The 18548-nt window shown below is 58.1% G+C and overlaps 1 protein-coding gene across 2 annotated transcripts; it reads right to left on the bottom strand.

Annotated features, from left to right (window-relative positions):
• Nucleotides 1-390: 390 nt before the first annotated feature.
• Nucleotides 391-18152, bottom strand: LOC139703249 (glycoprotein Xg-like). Of its 2 annotated transcripts, XM_071606326.1 has the most exons (11): nucleotides 17879-18152; nucleotides 14074-14115; nucleotides 12641-12664; nucleotides 10047-10109; nucleotides 9296-9361; nucleotides 8570-8626; nucleotides 6736-6792; nucleotides 5224-5268; nucleotides 4305-4340; nucleotides 1154-1270; nucleotides 391-505 (listed from the first exon to the last, which is right to left on the bottom strand). In XM_071606326.1, exons 1-11 carry the CDS (start codon nucleotides 17940-17942, stop codon nucleotides 489-491), a joined length of 588 nt encoding a protein of 195 aa, XP_071462427.1. In that variant the 5' UTR covers nucleotides 17943-18152; the 3' UTR covers nucleotides 391-488. The 2 variants fall into 2 exon arrangements, with proteins under 2 accessions (XP_071462427.1, XP_071462428.1); XM_071606327.1 differs by lacking the exon at nucleotides 5224-5268.
• Between the last annotated feature and the right edge of the window lie 396 nt (nucleotides 18153-18548).

Genomic DNA, 18548 nt, shown 5'->3' with positions numbered 1-18548 from the left:
CTGGATTGCATTCCCAGTACAAAAAAAAAAAAGAAAGAATTTTCTAGAAAAAAAGTCTTGCAAGGCCCATTTCCACGAAGTGGATTTTAACATCCGTGACTTTACATTTTAAAACCTCAAATTCCATTTGGAGGGGACAGACAGGGGACCGAGAGCCCTGGGAATCCCTCCTGCCCCTTGCAGGGGGCGAAGGGTCAGTGTCACTAATTATGGCCGCAGCCGAGCAGGGGCTGCAGGTCCAGCCTCCATGCCCGAGACCCATCTGCTCCCTGGCCTCCGCAGCCGGGCTCAGCCTCCGTGGAGGCCCCCTGCTCTGCCCCGTGAAGGCAGGAGCTGCCGGGTGGAGGCCACAGGTAGAGAATCCTTCTGGAGGCAGCTGGCCTCCTTCCGCAGGTGGGAATGCACTGAAATATAAAAGGAGCCTTTCCGCGGGACGGTCCCCGGTGTCCTGGGGTCCTTCTGAGGACCTCGGGAGGATCTGGCCCCCTTCACACCGTCTCTGGATCTGGAAGGGAAGGGGCCAAAGGAAGACGTCTCAGGTCGGGGCCGGGGGAGAAGCTGCATCCATCATCCCTAATGCATTTCGGGGGATTTCAGCGAAAGCTTTGCTTTTTGAGTTAAAACTAATATTTGTGTGAGCCTCTTTTTTTTTTTTAATGCGGCCTCATCAGATCCGAAGTGCGGAGGGTAATTTTCTTCTTTTTTCCTAGTACCAGGGGGGACTGAACCCAAGGGCACTCAGACCCCCTGAGCCCCTGTCCCCAGCCCTATTTTGTGTTTTATTGAGAGACAGGGGCTCCCTGAGTGGCTCAGGGACTGTCAGTACCGCGTCTCGGCCAGCAGAGGGCGCGCGAGGCCAGGTTTTGGAGACCCTCACAAACTCCCGGAGGGAGGCCGCCCGCGGAGGCCCGGGCAGACCTCCACGTGGGTGGTCTCCCGTCCAGACCCCAGAGACGCCAGTGAAAAATGTGACTGGTCCTTCGCCATCAGCGGCCCACCCCCGGTTCTGGGTTCTGTCGTTGGAGAGTGTCTATGGCTCCCTCGGTCCCCAGGGGCTAAGCCCCTGCAGTTTGTAAAAAGCAGCCACCAGCAAGCATTTGCTGGCTGGCTTAAAGCAGCCCGTACCACGAGAGGGACAAGAGAAGGAACTTACCACTGGCCCGAAAACAATTTCTCCTCTGGTTGGACTTGAAGTAGCTGACCCCGGCCCCCACCAAGGCCACCACCACCACAGACACGATCGGGGACACGATTCTGGCCACCGTGTTGCCTGCAGGGTGGACAAAGAAAGTCTGCCTGAGACAAAAAATTGGTGAGCAGGTCGCGGCTAAAAAGGGCAGGTCGGAGAAGGGCCTGGAGAGGCGCCTGGACGCTGGCCGGGAGCCGCCTGGTGAACCGCGTCCTTCAGGGGACAGACACCCAGGGCCGCGATCTGCACGGTCCGCTCCGGGGTCTGCAGCCCTTGATGGACGGGCTCGGGTTCAGCCGCAGGGCTGTGCCTCAGCATGCTGTCGGGGCTGCCGAAGCCCCGGATGCTCAGAACGGACCCCTGTCCTCCGGGGCACTTGAAACCACCTCTAGGTGACTTAGGGTGGCTGGAAGCTGATGACCCAGCTAAAGGACAATTTTCAATCCGTGCTTGGTGGGCTCAATCTGTGGCCGTAGAATCCACAGACATGGGGGGACAGGGCAGAAAAGTGTCGCATAACAGAAGCATTTAATTATATGTGAATTATGTGTGTGACATGTGATAATTGACCATGTAAAATCTAATATGCAATATACATAATGCACATTCTGCATAAATAATGTATGTCGTACAATACACGTGATTATATAGCTTATATAATCACATGCGATACATATCCTATTGTAATATGCAACATATAAAATGTGATTGTATAATATATAACAATCACATAATTATATTAAATAATATGTAAAATATATCAAGTCTACATAATTATGTAGATAATTATATATCATAATTATATGAGATGTATATTATAGTTATACATATATACAATATATTATATTATATTATATTATATATATATAGTATCTGAGATGTATATTTCATTATCATATCAGATATGTGATGTATATGTGATTATGTGATATAATATATATAATGTATCGTTATGTATTATATCTATAATTACTCCCATACATGCATAGACACACACATGGATGGATGTGTTTGCATGTATACAAACATAACTATTAAATGCATTTACATACATACTTATGTGTGCATCTATAAGTGTGCATGTGTGTGTGTATATAGGGTTTTATTTTGTTTTATTTTGGGTACCAGGGACACTCGACCCCTGAGCCCCGTCCCCAGCCCTATTTTGCATTTTATTGAGAGACAGGGTCTCCCTGAGCTGCTTAGGGCCTCGCTTTGGCGGAGGCTGGCTTTGAACTCGCCATCCTCCTGCCTCAGCCTCCCGAGCTGCTGGGATGGCAGGCGTGCATCTCGGTGCCCGGCTGTGTGTATAGTTTTTTTTTTTTTTTTTTAAACTAGAACATTCCTGCTAAGAGTTGTTTCCAAAACCAGGCTGATTCTCTGGTGCCCTGAAACATAAACACCCTCCCTTCCTACAAAGTGTCCACGCACAGAGAACAGAGGTTGGGGACCTCTGTATACATACACAGCCGTATGTATGTGTATTTATGAAGAGAAAAGGTGCGTATATGTCACTATGTCACTGTTTTTATATTTATCTACACTTATCCCTGTGTAGATCGGTAGGTAGGTTCATATACTGATTGACTGATTGATTGATAGATTGATTGATCAATAGATTGATCAATGAGAAGAGGAGGAAGCTTAGTTTGCATTTGGAGTCACCAGCGATGTCCCTGCAGACAGGCTCCAGCCGCCCAGCCCAGGTCTGGGTGCAGGAGGTGACGGACATGGATGTCCCGTGACGAGGCCACCGTGTTGGCGGGAAGACTGTCACCTCGCAATCTGTTTACCTTGCCTCTCAGGCCTCCCCAGGGGGACCGGCCTCCCTCCTTCGCCTGCCCAGGTCCACACCCCTGTGCAGGGCGGCTGGGCTGCATTCCTCCTCTGGGGGCGGGCTCTGGGTGGGCCTCCCCGGAGGCTGGGCTTTGGCAGAAGGGAGGCTGGGCTGGTCTCAGCTGGGTGTGGCTTCTCTCTCTCTCGGGCGCCCTGCCCTGCTGGCCACCAAGGGAACGAGCCTCACCCTGCAGGGATGTGAGATCCCAGCGAAGGCAGAGAGGGGCGGCCTCAGCTGAAGCCCCAGGTCTACGGGGAGACTCGGCCCTTCAACCAAGAGGGCCAACCGCCTCCATCCGAGCACCTCGGAGCAGGGAGGCCAGGTGGGCCTTAAACCACCATCATCAAATACCGCGAGGGTAGCAAACAGTTGGGGGGGTTCTTTTGTTACGCAGCGCAGCTGACTGATACTCACCGCTTTCCTCTCTGCGCCCCTTAGACGTCATTGGGGGCGTCATTTCTACCAAGTGGCCCCCACCCACCCCGTGTAGACTCCCTCTTTCCCATGAGTCACAGGATCCCAGGGGCGGCACCTAATGGTGGGTCAGCCTGGGCTGCAGGGCCTTCTCTGCCGTTCTCGGCTCTCTGTGATTTAGGGGGACACGAGGTGTCCTCACCCAGAACTCCACACCCGATTCCCAGGGTCAGGGGACAGAGATGGCCGAGACAGCGGGGCTATGATAAGGAATCAAGGGGTTCTCCTGAGATGCCAAACCCGGGCACCTGCTTCCCAGTCCACCTAAGATATGGCCACGCCGACACTGTGACCGCTGGGCATGCCCGGTCCCGCTGTCCTCTCCCGTAGTGGACAGGACAGCCTCGGGGTTGGGAGCACGGTCGCGATCATCCTCCGTCTGCGCTCAAGCGGGTTGGAACCAGGTCCTTGGGAGGGCGGGGACCCTGTCCCCCTGCTAGTTGGCCTTTTGAGCGCAGCGTCCTCTGTCCTTTGCCCTGAGATGGCCGATGGGGGTTTTGAGGGCTTAACTGAGCAGAACGACACCCCCCCCCCCAGCCCGCTGCTGTCTGTCCCGGGTGCTGAGTGAGTGTCCCCTGCACAGGCGCCATGAGGACCCTCAGGCCAAGCCCGGGCTGTAAGGCGCCTCAGTCCCTGGCTGTCCCCACGTCTGCTTCCTGTGAATGCCCGTGGGTGGCGCAGCCTGTGGACAGGACACGTGAAAAGTGCAGTCGGGGGGGACGAGGGGACGGCCACCGGGGTGGGCGCAGCGCCTGTCTATACCGCAGCCGCCCACCCGCGTCCGATGAGACGTGGCTGGCTCACCTTGTGGGTTGCCATAGGTGGACTGTCCGTCTCCACCTGCAAACAGAACAGGACACGGTCACGTGCTTAGCTCCGCCCTCGCACGTCTGAGAGGCTCAGGGCGCAGGCGCGGGGCTGCGGAGGGTTTGCATCGCGCTCGGAAGCGGAGCGCACGGGCCACGGGGGCGAGGTGGCCCGGCCGAGGGCAGGCGCAGGGACTTCGGGGTGGGCAGGGGCGCTCGGGTGTGCGACACACAGCGCAGGCACACACACGCAGCGAGCTACACCAGTGTGCACGCACACCCACCACGGCACGTGGCACACGCAGACACACAGCAACGCGTGTGCCCGTCCACACACAGGCGCACACATCCGTGCCCGCTGCACCTCCGAGGGCAGAACAGCACTGACACACTCGGTCAAGCGTGTGCAGAAGTGTGGATCCACACACCTCCGTGTGCACAGAAAACACACGCAGGCACGCGCGCTCACACACCTACACGCACGCACCATAGTACAGACGACTGCACACGTGCGCACCCCTCAGCTCCACGGTCAAACACACACGCGTACGCAAGAACACACGTGTGCAATTCACGTGCACACCGAGCACTAGAACACAGTGCATGCACACGCACCTGCGTGCACGCACGCAATCATGCACATTCTGCACGAGCACGTGTGCGTGCCCAAACACACGCGTGTGAGCGCAAAGCGTGCTCACAGGTGCCCACACACGTGCACCCGAGGGCCGCAGCTCCCCTCAAGATGTTAAGGCTGCGTGCAAAACAGCTCCCGAGCATCAAGGTGCGTGAGCACAGGGATCGCAGACCTGGGTACGTTAGTGGCCCCGCGGGGGGACAGGCGGGCCCCCTCCCACGCCAGGCCGAGGGTTAGTGGGGCGCGAGGACAGCGTCGCCCAGCGCGTCCCTTCCTTTACCATAGGGATTTCCATAACGAGGTTTGGGTCTGTAACCCCCTCTGCCTGCAGGACAGAAAGACCCGTGAGAGGCGGGACTGGACCCCGGGACCCGCAGGGCGCAGGCCCCACACCCGAGCCCAGCCCTGCCCAAGCCCCCCAGGGACTGGCTCCCGGGCACCCGGGGCCTCCAGGGCCTGCGACCCTCTCCCTCTTCCGGAGGACACAGGCAGCCCCGCCCAGCGGTGAGGAGTGACCCAGCCAGGACCCCGTAAGTGACCAGCAGCGGAGGCCCCGTCCAGGCGGCTCCCGGGCCTGTTCCCTGTGAGGCTCCAAAGACCACTGGACCAGACACAGGGCCAGTCCCCAAGGCTCCCGGCCAGGTTAGGACACACACGGGCAGGACAGCGCCAGAGCTCACAGCTCCTGCAGCCCCTAGGGCAGAGGCTGGACCAGGCTCCCAGGCTGAGCTCCCTCCAGGGCTCCAGGGGGCTCCTTCTGCCTGTCCAGCTCCTGGGCTCCAGGTGGCCCTGGGCTGGTGGCCCCTCACTGCCGTCTCTGCCTCCGTCTCCACGGGGCTCCTCCTCTGTGCCTGTGTCCCCTCCTCTGTCTCTTGGGAGGACTCGGCCATTGCATGAGGGTCCCCTGACCCAGGAGGAGCCCATCTCGGGACCCTGCACTAACGACCTCTGCAGAGACCCTGTTCCCACACCAGGTCCCAGCATAAATTTTATGATGCAGCCCTGGCCCCAGGACCTTGGGACGTGCTGTGTGTGGAGACGGGTCTTTGCAGAGGGGATGGAGGTGCACTGAGGTCCCCAGGGTGGCCCTGACCCAGCAGGACTGGGGTCCTCGTAGAAGAGGATATGAGGACACAGACACACACAGAGGGACGCCCCGGGAGGACACAGGGAGAAGACGGCGGCTGCCAGCCCAGGGGAGAGAGAGGCCTCGGGAGGAGCCTGCAGGGTTGTGCCAACGTCCACTGATAACACGGCCCACCTTTTGCATTAGTGAAATGCCACAGGCTATTGACATATGAAGTCTGCTTTGGGCCTTCCATTGGGTGGAGAGTGACGTTAGCAAGCAGAGCTCCAACTGCAGACTCCCAAATACCGCGTCTCTCTCACGCCCCAAGCTTCCCAGTCTCCTGGGACCAGAGTTACAAGAACTGAGCTCGGGCCAGGTGCATGCCTGTCATCCCAGCGGCTCGGGAGGCTGAGGCAGGAGGATCACGAGTTGGAGGCCAACCACCCAAGGAATTCCCATGTCACCGCGTGGGCTCCTTCGGGTGACGCTGCATCAGAGTCTCGCTCCCCATTAAACAGAGCTGTGGGTGCAGAGCCTGGGCTCCCGGGGGACAGACGGGGTCCTCCCAGCACAGACAGATGCTCAGAGGCCCTGACCCCAGCCAAGGCGGCCCAGCTGACAGAGGACCCCAGATACCAGGCCCAGGCGGAACCCAAGGGGAACCAGAAATTCCAGCACCTGGGTCCCCGCTGCCCAGCGCCACCCAGAGCCCACGGGACGCACCGTCTGTGTGTCCGTAGCCACCAGATCCACCGCTATATCCACCGCTGCCACCTCCTCCTGTCAGACAGAGAAGGAGGGACTTAGGGTCAGCAGGCCGAGCCTGTCTCACGGGCAGTGGTGACCGACGGGTAGGATGGCCAAGGTGATCCCGCCAAAGTGACGTCGTCCACGTGATAAATCTCACACCAGGACCAGCTGTGGAGACTCCTTGGCTTCACACGACCGGATCTGCCACATTGAATCACTATGGGTGCATGCTGCTACTGCAGAGAGACTTCTGAGGGACCGGCAGCCCCGGGCCAGAATGACCCGCTTCGGAAGTACAGCCCCTCCGAGGATCCCGATCGTGAACGCTCTCATTATTATTATTATTATTTTTTTATTTTTTATTTATTTTTTTATTTTTTATTTATTTTTTTATTTTTTATTTTTTTTGGTGCATGGGTCTGTGTGGACCGTCCCCTTCCAAACGCAGAGAATTTGCATTAGAAGTTCACATAGAGACCTACAGAAAGATCTATTTCTGGCCAGGCGCGGTGGCACCCGCCTGTCATGCCCGCGGCTCAGAAGGCTGAGGCAGGAGGCTGGTGAGTTCAAAGCCAGCCTCAGCCATTTAGCGAGGCCCTGAGCAACTGAACGAGACCCTGTCTCTAAATAAAATGTAGAAAGGGGCTGGGGGTGCGGCAATACATTGTCCCTTAGGGATTCCATCCCTAGTACAAAAAAAAATCCTATATATATGTAATGTCTTCATACCTCTTTAGATATACGCATATGTGGGTACACACGTGGAAAAATGTAGATCTTTGCATAAAGATATCTGTGGATACCTAAAGTCACATCAAGAGATATAAGCATGTGACATTAAAGGGTACAAACATATAAATGTGTGCATACGTGTTAGAAAGGTGCATACCTGAGGGTAGACATGCTTTGTATAGGGCCATACAGACATTCATGCAAATTCACAGAAAAAGGTACCTGCAGGGTCAGACAGGCATACATTTGCATATAATTATCATATGTAAATACCACGCATATATACGTATGAATGTCTATGCAAATACCATGCATATATTTGCATATAAATATCATACATATATGTGCATATAAATATATGCAAACACCATGCATATATTTACATATAAACATTATATGCAAATATCGTGCATATATTTACATATAAATAATATGTGCAAATATCAGGCATATATTTGCATATGGATATTATATGCAAATATGATGTGAATATGCATGAACATATAATAGACACATAAAATGTACACACAGACACGATATATGTGTGTTTAGGGGCAGCTCTGCACATGCTGAATGCAGAAAGATTCATAGACCTATATAGAAAGATGGTCCATATGCACAAAGTTCTATCCATTTGTATACACATGAAGGTCTATTAACCCCCTTCTGTATAGCCACAGGTAGGTCATTTTACCTGAAAATGACCATGATTTTCTTTTCCTTCCGTCCTGGGCACTGCACCCAGGGGAGCTTAACCTCTGAGCCACACCCACGGCCCTTTTGAGTTTTTGTTTTGACACCGGGTCTCGCTGGGTCTCTTAGAGCTTTGCTAAGTTGCCGAGGCTGGCCTCCAACTTGCGGTCCTCCTGCCTCTGCCTCCCGAGTCCCAGGGATGCACCTTGGTGCCCTGAGTGAGCACAGGTCTTGAGAGGTGGGTCGGTGCACAAGCCCCCGATGCAGGGATGGACAGACCCTGTTTGTGTCCTGCAGGTGTGACCTCCGTCCTCATGGGGTCTGTCCACACCCACCCTCTCTGGACACACCTGAGGCTCAAAGCAGCTCTGCACCTACGTACCTGCGGGCGGCCTGGGCCTGGGCGGGTAGCGTCCATCATCGTCGTTGTGATGGTACCCTGTGGGGCAGAGGCACAGCGTGAGGCTCACGTCCCGCCCACACACCCCTGCCGGACCCACAGGTCGGGAGCCTGTGTCGGGGACAAGCCCTGTGCAGGTCCAGGACACCCAGGGACCCCACAGACACGTCGGCTGGGTGTCCTGTGGGCAGACGGGGACACTGGCCACCAGCCTTCAGGAACTGCGCTCTGCAAACAGAGGGGCCTGCCTTGCTGTCACCTGGGAGGGCCCGTGCAAGGGTCCTGGGGCACGTCCTGCTCAGAGTCTCCCATCAGGATGCTGTGCCCCTTCCCTGCCCAGGCGCCACCCTATCTCCTCCCGCCCCTGGTTGGCGGGGCCTCCAATGGCCAATGCAGCCCCCTGACCCTCACCTCGGCCCTGGAGGGGTCTCCAGCCTCAGCCCCTGCTCCCCACGGCCCAAGAACCTCCTCCTCTTTCAGGTCCAAAATGACCTCCCTCACGATAAAGCCACTATATGTCAGCACGTGACACGGGCAAAGCCAGACGGACCTATATGTCATGCAATCCCCGGGCGCTGGCCAGCAACCCATGTAGCCCGCTGTGAAACTGTTCCAGAGGGGAATTCACCGAGGAGCGCTGCGTATGGAGTTTCAAGTGCTCCCGGATCAGTCACCTCCGGAATCGGAACGGGGACTCAAGGTCCTTACCTCCTCCGCTGTTATCGGAGCTCCCAGGCTGTGGGCGAGGCTGGGGTTTCGGCCTTGGGTAGATATCTGCAGGAAGAGAGCGCGGGGATTTCAGGGAAAGCGTGACACGCTCACCCCGAGCGTGTGCCCACCCCAGGACCTTTGCACACCACCAGCTGCCGGCCCCAGGACCTTTGCATGGGGTGTTCTTTCGGCGGGAATCTCTCTGCCTGATGCCTCTGTGGCTGTGGGGTAAAGGACCTCTGGATTGTCAGTCACCACTGGAGTGACATTGCAGGCAGCACTGCCTACATTGGGGATGCTCTGGACACACCCTCTTGGATACCGGCCACAGGGGGGGGCTGCAAATTAACCGTCCAGCTCTGCACGCTACATTCAAACCCCGGAACCGGAGCCAGGGAGCCGCCTTCCTGTGCGCGGAGGCAGGAATGGGAACATGCAGCTCTGAGTCACACAGGGCCCTGCCCGAGCTGGGACCTGGGCCAGGCCCTCGGGTTGGTGAGTCACTCGGGGAGGGGAAGGGCCAGCGTCCAGACCCCGTGGCTCTGACAGGTCCTGCGCAGGGAAAGCCCCGGGGCAAGTGGTCAGAGCTGGGAAGAAGAAGAACCGGCCCCCGGTGTTAGGGAAAGGACCCGCGGTCCCTCCCGTTCAGTGTCAGGGACAAGAACAAAAAGTGTCCCTTGAATTTTGTCTTCCCCAAGCTCCTGGGTTGGGAGCCTCCTGGGGCCGAGGCTGGCTCGAGGGAACTTACTGCCTCCGCTGTCCGGGTTTGCAGGCTGGGGGCCGTGAGGGGGCCTGGGCTTGGGGTAGATATCTGTGGGAACAAGGGTGCAGGCTTAGAAGACCCCCCAAATCCTTCCATGACCCTTCTGCGGGACACTCACCTCAGGCTGGGTGCCATGGCCCACGTCTGTCTTCCCAGCGGCACAGGAGGCTGAGGCAGGAGGATGGCACGTTGGAGGCCAGCCTCAACAATTTAGCGAGGCTCTAAGCAACTCAGGACCAGCCCATTGCCCGGCCCTGACCCTGCTTCCTGGTCTCTTGCCCTGTTTTCTATGCGACGAGGACGGTTCCCAAGTCCCCAGACACAGTCCACTCAAAGTCCCTTCCCGGGTGTCCACACCGCTCTCCTTCTCTGTCCTCCGTGAATTTATTTAATTTTAATTTTTATTTTTTATGTGCTTCTGAGATGGAGCTCAGCCCAGGGTCCCCCTCCTCCAGCCGCACCCCACCTGCTGCAGTCACCACCCAGTGAGTCCATCCAAGTGGATTAATCCACTTCTAGGTCACACCTGTCCTCATCTAATGGTCTGACCTCTGAGCACTTTTGCAGGGGTCCCCATGAGCTTCCGGGAGACCCTCGTATCCAAACCACACCGACCGGGTCCTGTCTTCCCAGAGCGCGGCCGCGGCCCGTGTGGCACCCACCACGATGTCCCCGCAGCCGGGACGTCCCACACGGAGCTCCGGGCGGGGGACTGTGGTGGTTTTGGTGACGGGGAACCCCACGCCAGGTCCCCGACGTCTGCCTTTGACTGACATGTCGCTAAGTATTTTATCATTTAAAAATAATGATCATAACTGTCACCCTCCATCAGGTCATTTCCGTCCCTGGTTGCAAAACGCCCCACGAGTGGCTCCCCAGGATGGGCCTGGCGCCCGGCAGGTGCCGCCCCACGGAGCTCCAAGCCCCGCCCAAGAGCCACCGAGTCCTGTTTAGGGCGCCCTGTCCCGGGCTCCAAGTTCGGGTGCCACTCGCCCTCTGTTTCCATATTTCTTTATACAGTTGTTGTGCACGTCCTGCTACCGTCTAGACAGGTGGCGTCCCCAAAGGTCACGGGTGAGACCAAGCAGGAAGGTTCAGAGGTGACATGACCACCTTACAGAGGTGTAGACTCATAGTGGATGTAGACTCTGTGAAACGCTCCTGGGGGACCCCATCCCTGGCCCTGGGTACCCACCTGCTCCTACCTGACCAGCCCCTTCCTGAGTCTCCCTGAGCTGCTTACGGCCTCACTAAGTGGCTGAGGCTGGCTCTGAATTCGCCATCCTCCTGCCTCGGCCTCCCCAGTGGCTTGAAGGACAGGCGTGCGCCCCGCACCCGGGTCCCTCTGCATTTCAACGGTGACCAACTCCACATGGACACCTGTCACTTATCGCAAGCCTGGGGCCCCTCCATGCCTCACATCACCCTAAACCCACGCATGGCCATTTTCCTAAAGGCCTCCTTGGTCAGTCCCCTACATCATTTTGGTCCTCGAAATACGCCCTCTGGGGCCCAAGGCAGGTGTCCCCAACTGTCGCTGGCTGACTTACCCAGCGGCCCCCAGGATTATTTGGCATTGTCCTTTTGACTGGTACTCTGAGCTGCCCAGGAGCTGGATGGACCAGGACACGCACTGCCCCCAGGGCGGGAACCAGCCCCGGGTCCCCAAAGCGCGCCAAACAGAACGCGTTGCATCCGCGAGTTGTCATTGAGACCGACCTGAGCAGCTCACTACCGCCCCCAGTGGTCGGCTCAGGAACTGCAGGGCGGGCAATGGTGACCCTTTTTTGGAGGGTTGGGTGGGCGGCACCAGGGACTGAACCCAGGGACACTCGACCCCTGAGCCCCGTCCCCAGCCCTGTTTTGCATTTTATTGAGAGACAGGGTCTCCCTGAGCTGCTTAGGGCCTCGCTCTGGCTGAGGCTGGCTTTGAACCCGTGATCCTCCTGCCTCAGCCTCCTGAGCCGCTGGGATGACAGGTGTGCGCCCCTGGGCCGGCCCCTGGCCACCAGTCACCCACTTCCCATCTCTTTGGATTTCTCGGTTCTGGCCACTTTATATAAACAGGATCCTGGGCTCTGTGCCCTTTGGGGTCTGGCCTTTGTCACCGAGAGACTGATGTTCATGTTGTAGCTGGTGTCGGGGCTTCATCCCTTTTCATGGCTCGGTAATATTCCAGGGTACATGGGCCGCCTTGTTCCTTTTTCATGGCCTAGTCATATTCCACAGCGTGGACGGACCACATCGTGTGCATCCATCCATCGTTTGATGGGCCCCATGCCCACCTTTTGGCTTTACCGAATCGTGCTTCTACAAACACGGCTTGCTGTGTTATCAAAACCTGACGTTATCTATTTCTAAAAGCCTAACCCTCCTAGTGAATACGATGGACCTTCTCACGGTGGCTTCTTTGATTTGCATTTGCCCGGTGACCTGCATTTGCTTGTAACGTCCACTGACCGGCCCCCCGTCCCTCCCCCCGACACCCTACAACAGCCCTACAAAGCGTCCACACCCATCGCTGCCAAAGCCTCCAGCCCAGGGTGCGGCCCCCCGTGATGCCCGGAGCGGCCACTCACCTGAGCTTGGCTTCGGGGTAGGTTCTGCGAACAAAGAGAGAAGACAGATTCCGTGAGCCGCCAAGATTTATCGGCTGCTCGGAGAAAGGGCGTCCACGTCCTCGTTCAAAAGAAACCATGAAGAGAAACTGCAAAGCTATAAGGAATGGCTGTCTGTCCGCCAGCTGCCCAGGGGCTGTGTAGGTGCCCACAGATGGCCAGCAGGGACGACAGCACCCAGGACGGGAGCCGCGGGCCTTGGGACGGCAGGTGTTTGCATCTGTGAAGCTTAGATAAAGCCACCCTTGATAGGATTGGGAAAAGCAAGTCAAGAGATATTTTCAGCTTTCGAAATGGTGCGTCTCCTCACTCCCTCTGACCCACTCATTGATTCACGCTGCAAACATGAGCTGGGTGCCCACTAGTACCAGAAGAGGTGCCGGTCCCTCTGGACACCCAGATCACCCCACGGTGCACACGGGAACATCCGGAGCCTTGGGTGGTCAGAATTCATGGATGCGGGTATCAGGTGGGGAGTGCTCAAGGTGCAACGTTGCTCTGTGACTTAGGTGTGGGTGCAGGTGGGCGTGTGGGGGCAGCAGGGGGTTGCAGTCTTCACAGAGCAGAGAAGATTGGACACACATCCCGGGTGTCCAACGGCCAGAGTCCTTCCAAGGACCCGAGTGTCTACTGGAAGTTCTGTCTGAAAAGCTGTCTGGCATTCCCTTGGTAGGAAGTGGCTGGAGAACGGGAACCGGGGGGCAGCATGCCCAGTCCTCCTTCCCAGAGCCCCCCATAATCTACTTCCTGTCTGTGTGGACGCTATGGTTTAGGTGGAGGTGACACCCCAAATCTCCTGTGTTTCAGCGGTGTAATGATAGAGTTATGAGAGCTGTAGCTTAATAAGTGGATTAATCCACTTGTTTGGACTCACTGGGTGGTGACTGCAGCAGGTGGGGTGTGGCTGGAGGAGGGGGGTCCCTGGGCTGTGCCTTTGGGGTCTCTGTCCTGTCCCTGGTGAGCAGAGCTCTCTCTGCTCCCTGGTGCCCTGTCCTGAGCTGCTCTCCTCCTCCAGGCCCTGCCGCCATCTTGTTCTGCTCCCCTTGGGCCAGAGCCATGGAGTCGGCCACCAGGGACTGGACCTTGGACACCATGAGCCCCAAATAAATTTTTCCTCTTCTAAGCTGGGGACGGGGCTCAGGAGTCCAGTGCCTCACCAAAGTCCCCTGCGTACCCCTGGACCACAGGCTCAGATCTAGCGAGACAAGGGTAGGAACCGATGGCCAAAGTGGACCTCTGCAGACAGGCTTCTAGAAGGGCATCTGTGGGTCTCCCGAGGAGGCTGGCCTCCCTGGAGAGAAAGCAGACCTCAGCCCCCAGGGATTGCCAGCTGACCCCAGAGCCCTGGCCCAGCGGGGACCAGGCCAAGCCCCACTGAAAACATGGGCACTTACCTGGGTCATCCAGGGCGTCCGCCAGGTCAAAGTCTCCCTGAGCTGTTGGGAGCAGAGAGGGCACAAGTCACATGGGGAAGCAAAAGGTGACAGATGACAACTGCAGGGACCTCTGTGCTCCTGCCTGCATGGCCCGCCGGTCCCTCTGGGCACCAAGATCACCCCACTGTGCGGCACGCTGTAGGATCTGACTCCCCTGAGCCCCAGTCATTTTGTACGTGGGAATCGAGTCTCTGTGGGTCGTGGTATCGGAGGGGGCCCTGCAGCCACCCTCCAGGATACCTAAGGGTGACCGTGTAAGGAATGACGGTGGGTGGTTGGGGACAGCCTGTCCAGTCCTGTTGGTGGCATTTCAAGAATCCCACCCACTCATCTGCCCCAGGACCTTGGCATCACTACCATGCATATTTCCCAGGTGAGAAACCCGGGGCACCAGGAGGTGAAGGGCAGGGCAGAGGCTGAGTCTGCACTTAGACTCGGGCCCAGTCACCAAGTCCCAACGGAGGCGGGGCCTGGGGAAACCCCGGGAGCCGGATACTGGGTGTCCCCAGCCACAAGTCTCCCCACTCCCTGGGGTGCCCTGCTACAGGCAAAGGTCAGCGGCTCCAACCACATCACGGGCTCTTCCCAGCCTTTCAGGTGCCCTGTGAGGGAGCCACCGCCCTCCCCGGGGCTCCCAAGGCCACACCCAGTGTCCCACAGAGCCAAACCCTCTGCCTTATGTCCGTCCCTCCGTGGAGGCTGGCCTCTCTGAAACGCTGTTTCCCAACAGCAGTGGGGTGGAGGCTGGGTCTTATCAGAGAAGCCAGGAGGGCAGGGCTGGAGACTGTCCCCAGATATCACCAGTCCGCAGCAGGGGCCGGTTGGCCCACGGAGGTGACTTCCAGAGACCCCCCTCCTGCACCCCTTGTCTGTCCTGTCTTCTCTTTTCTTTATTGGGGAGGGGTATTGGGGCCTGACCTCAGGGGTACTGGACCCCTGAGCCCCGTCCCCAGCCCTATTTTGCATTTCATTGAGGGACAGGGTCTCCCTGAGTTGCTTAGGGCCTCGCTTTGGCTGAGGCTGGCTTTGACCTCACGATCCTCCCGCCTGGGCCTCCCGAGCCTCTTCCCTATTCATCCCATGGCCTCCTGCGGGCAGGATGCGGGAGGGGCCCCAGAGGAGGCCGGGCAAACTGGCCGGGCGAGGTTTTGCCTGGTTTTGAGAATCGCTTTCCAAGTAGGAGTGTCCCCGGGCAGCGTGACTCACGCACACGCGGGGAGGGCGTGGGTGCCACCCGGGCCTCCCGGTTTGGCCTCCCGAAAGCCAGGCGTGGCGCCAGCCCCTGTCCTGCGAGATGGGCGGGAATCTGCCCTGCGATGGGGGCGGGGAGCCCAGCCAAGAGTCCCCGGGACGGGGGGGGGGGGGGGGGGGGCGCTCAGGGCGCGGCCAGCCCGGGCGGTGGACATCGCGCGGGCATCTCGCTCTCGGGAGGCCACGGACTTCAGAACGTGTCTCTGACTTGCTTTTTGGTGACTTGCGCTGTGTGGCCTCTGAATCCAACCCTGCTGTGTTCTGGGACCCCTAGCCCACCCCCAGCCCCCACCCCCCAGGAGTCGGGGACAGCAGCCTGCTGTGCTGTCCTCTGGTTTCAGGCTGGTCCTCGGTGGCCGGTCCCCGGGGAAGGCCGGTGGAGACTCGCCCCTGCGCAGAGCGCAGCATTTTTTGCACGAGATGCCCCGGGCCCCGCGCATGCGCACAGAGAGAAGTCGTGCGGCGGGTCCTGCAGGGGGCGCTGTGAATGCAGCTGAGACATCCGCGGCCTCGTGCTGCAACCAGACCCCGGCCCCGGCCGCATTTGGTGCAAAACCATGCCACCTGCAGAGACCCTCCGATCCCGACCTCTGTCCACACCCGCCGCCGGTTACCCGTGCACACAGCCAGCAGCCCAGACCCCGCGGCTCGGTTCCACCCAGAGGAGAAAACAGGCCCCAGGGCGGGGCTTGGAAATGAAGGGAAAAAATAAAAAAATAATAATAATATATGTTTTTTTTTTTTTTTAAGGGTTTCTAAAGCCCTGGGCGGGCGCAGCACCAATTCCAGCAGAATTTGCACACGAAGCGCCGCGGAATTGAATTCAAGTCTACCGAGGCCGCCTGATGGCAAACACAGCTGGCTCCTCTATTGTGTTGTGCAAACCACTGTCACCGCATCTGCAAAACATCTGCCTTTCCTAGTGACAGTTGGGTTTTTTTTTTTTTTTTTTTTTTTTTTTGGCACCAGGGAATGACCTCAGGGGCCCTCCACCCCTGAGCCCCTTCCCCAGCCCTATTTTTGCATTTTATTTACAGACAGAGTCTCCCCAAGCTGCTGAGGGCCTCGCTCAGTTGCTAAGGCTGGCCTCCAAATCGTGAGCCTCCTGCCTCAGCCTCCGGAGCCGCCGAGATCACAGGGCACTCTCCACGATTTTTTTTTTTTAATTTTTTTTTTCCTATAAAGAGGATTTTTTTGGGTTTCTCGGAAAGCGGTTGCACAACGGCTTTCTAAGTCTCTGGACCTTGAGGAACTCCCTGGAGCCCTTGCCCAGCACGTGGGAAACCCAGGGGGGGGGGTGGATTCTGAGCTCTGCAGACACAAAAAGAAACAAAGTAACAAACAAGGAGAGGCCACTGTCCCCTGGGCAGCCGCCCTCCCTCCCTGCATTTCTGTCCAGTGTCTGAGCACCTCAAAGCCCACGGGTCTCCCAGGCTCTCTGCAGAATCAGCTCACGGTCTACTTTGCAGGGACTGTCACCAGAGACCCCCACCACAGCCACCGCACTGCACGGAAACCACCGCAGCCTCAGGCAGAGAACAGTTCTGCAAACACACCTGCCCGGTACCGACTGCCCTGCCTCCTCCTCAACCCTCGCAGCCCACAATCAGTGTTTCAGTAGGCATTATGCACCTCAGGCATACACCACCCACCTGCCGTGGAGCCTGGGGACGTCCCCAGCACCGCGACCAGGCTGTTCACACTGCCATCCTCCAACCTAGGAGCTCAACAACCCTCTCTTCTTAATAAAACACCCGGCCTCAGGTATTTCGTGCTGTCGACGGAAAACGGACGAAGGAATACAGGAGGCACTCGGAGAACTCATGTCACCCTTCCGGCCACCAGAAAGACCCTTTTCAAGGGCAAATGAACAAGGCCCTGGAAATTTATGCACCTGACCAACGGCCAGTCAGCCGACGTCCCCATCCATTTCCAACGAACCCCGGTGGCTAGATAAAGCAAGTGACTTCCAATTATTGTTGGTGGCCATCTCTGGACCTTCTACATGTGGACCGTGACCCCCAAACTGAAGCAAGAAAGTCTGGATTTCAAAGTCCTGTTGTCTCAGGCCAAATGCACGGGAGGCGAGATCGACAGGTGGCATCGGAGTGTGTAAGTGTCCCCCTGAGGTTTTTGGTCACCAGAACCAGCCCTGGGCATCTCCTCCGCCCATACGCAGCCAGCTCCTGTCTTAATGACACCCTGTCTTCAAACAGGACAGACAAGAAAGGCCAGTGTAGACCCGTCTGGAGGAAGCCCGTCCCTTCCTGACCGACCATTCTGCCTCTCCCAATCCCCTCTGTCCATCATGCCCTGGAAGGACACTCGGGGTCCCGCGAACCTTCTGGATGCGGTTCCACCCTACAGTCCCGAGGTCCCTGCGCAACCCGATGCCCCATCCCAGAGCCTGGGAGGCGGAGCGTCTTGGCGATTCTTTAGTAAACTTTGGCGTCAACTCTCTGCAGGACGCGGACCTGCGGGATCCCGGGCTCGCGGGGCGCCCCGTGCTCACCTGGGGCGCGCGGCAGCAGACACAGGAGCAGCACGAGGCCGGGCAGCCCCCGCCGGGTCTCCATGGCTGGCTGAGGTCCCCGGGAGCGTCCGTCCCACGTCGCAGCTGGTCTCCGGCCGCCCCGCCCTGCCCTGTTGACTCCGCTGTCCCCGCCTGGGCGGGCAGCGAGCGCTGTGTCCAAGTGGGAAACACCAAACCAGCCGCGCGCGCGCGCTGCGCTCCCCGTGCCAGGAGCACCCGACTGGGCCCGAGCCCGGATTCCACGGAGCCCGGGGACGAGTGCTCACACGCTCGCCCAGGGCCGGCTGCTCCGAACTGTCCCAGCCAATGGCACCAGCGCAGGCCCTGGGGCGACCTGGGCGGGGCCACGTGCCAATCATTCAGCATCCGCGGCGGCTCCTGGACGCCACCGCTGCGCACCTGCTCAGCCACGGGGACTCGTGCACCCTGGAGTGCGCAGCCCGCACTTGTGCTTGGCTTGGCTGAGACCCCTCTGTCACCGGGACCCCATGATGCATGCAAAGTCCTGCACAGAGGGTCAGGGCATGGCCGCTGTAATCCAGGATCCCAGGGACTTCAAAGAATCCCCTCCTCTCCCTGCAGCCCCCAATTATCTCTGTGAGCAGCAGAACCAACAGTCAGAAGGGGCGAGGGATCCTCGTGGCCCTCT

Source organism: Marmota flaviventris, chromosome X, assembly GCF_047511675.1.
Source record: "Marmota flaviventris isolate mMarFla1 chromosome X, mMarFla1.hap1, whole genome shotgun sequence".
NCBI lineage: Eukaryota > Metazoa > Chordata > Mammalia > Rodentia > Sciuridae > Marmota > Marmota flaviventris.
This window is presented reverse-complemented; position numbering and strand designations above follow the sequence as displayed.

What these genes read in the sequence shown, in the direction of transcription:
- LOC139703249 (XM_071606326.1), bottom strand. Translation starts at nt 17,942, where the DNA reads ATGGAGACCCGGCGGGGGCTGCCCGGCCTCGTGCTGCTCCTGTGTCTG. An exon ending in TCTGCTGCCGCGCGCCCCAG is followed by an intron (nt 14,116 to 17,878) that starts GTGAGCACGGGG and finishes TGCTCCCAACAG; the next exon opens with CTCAGGGAGACTTTGACCTG. An exon ending in TGGCTACGGACACACAGACG is followed by an intron (nt 5,269 to 6,735) that starts GTGCGTCCCGTG and finishes TCTGTCCTGCAG; the next exon opens with GCAGAGGGGGTTACAGACCC.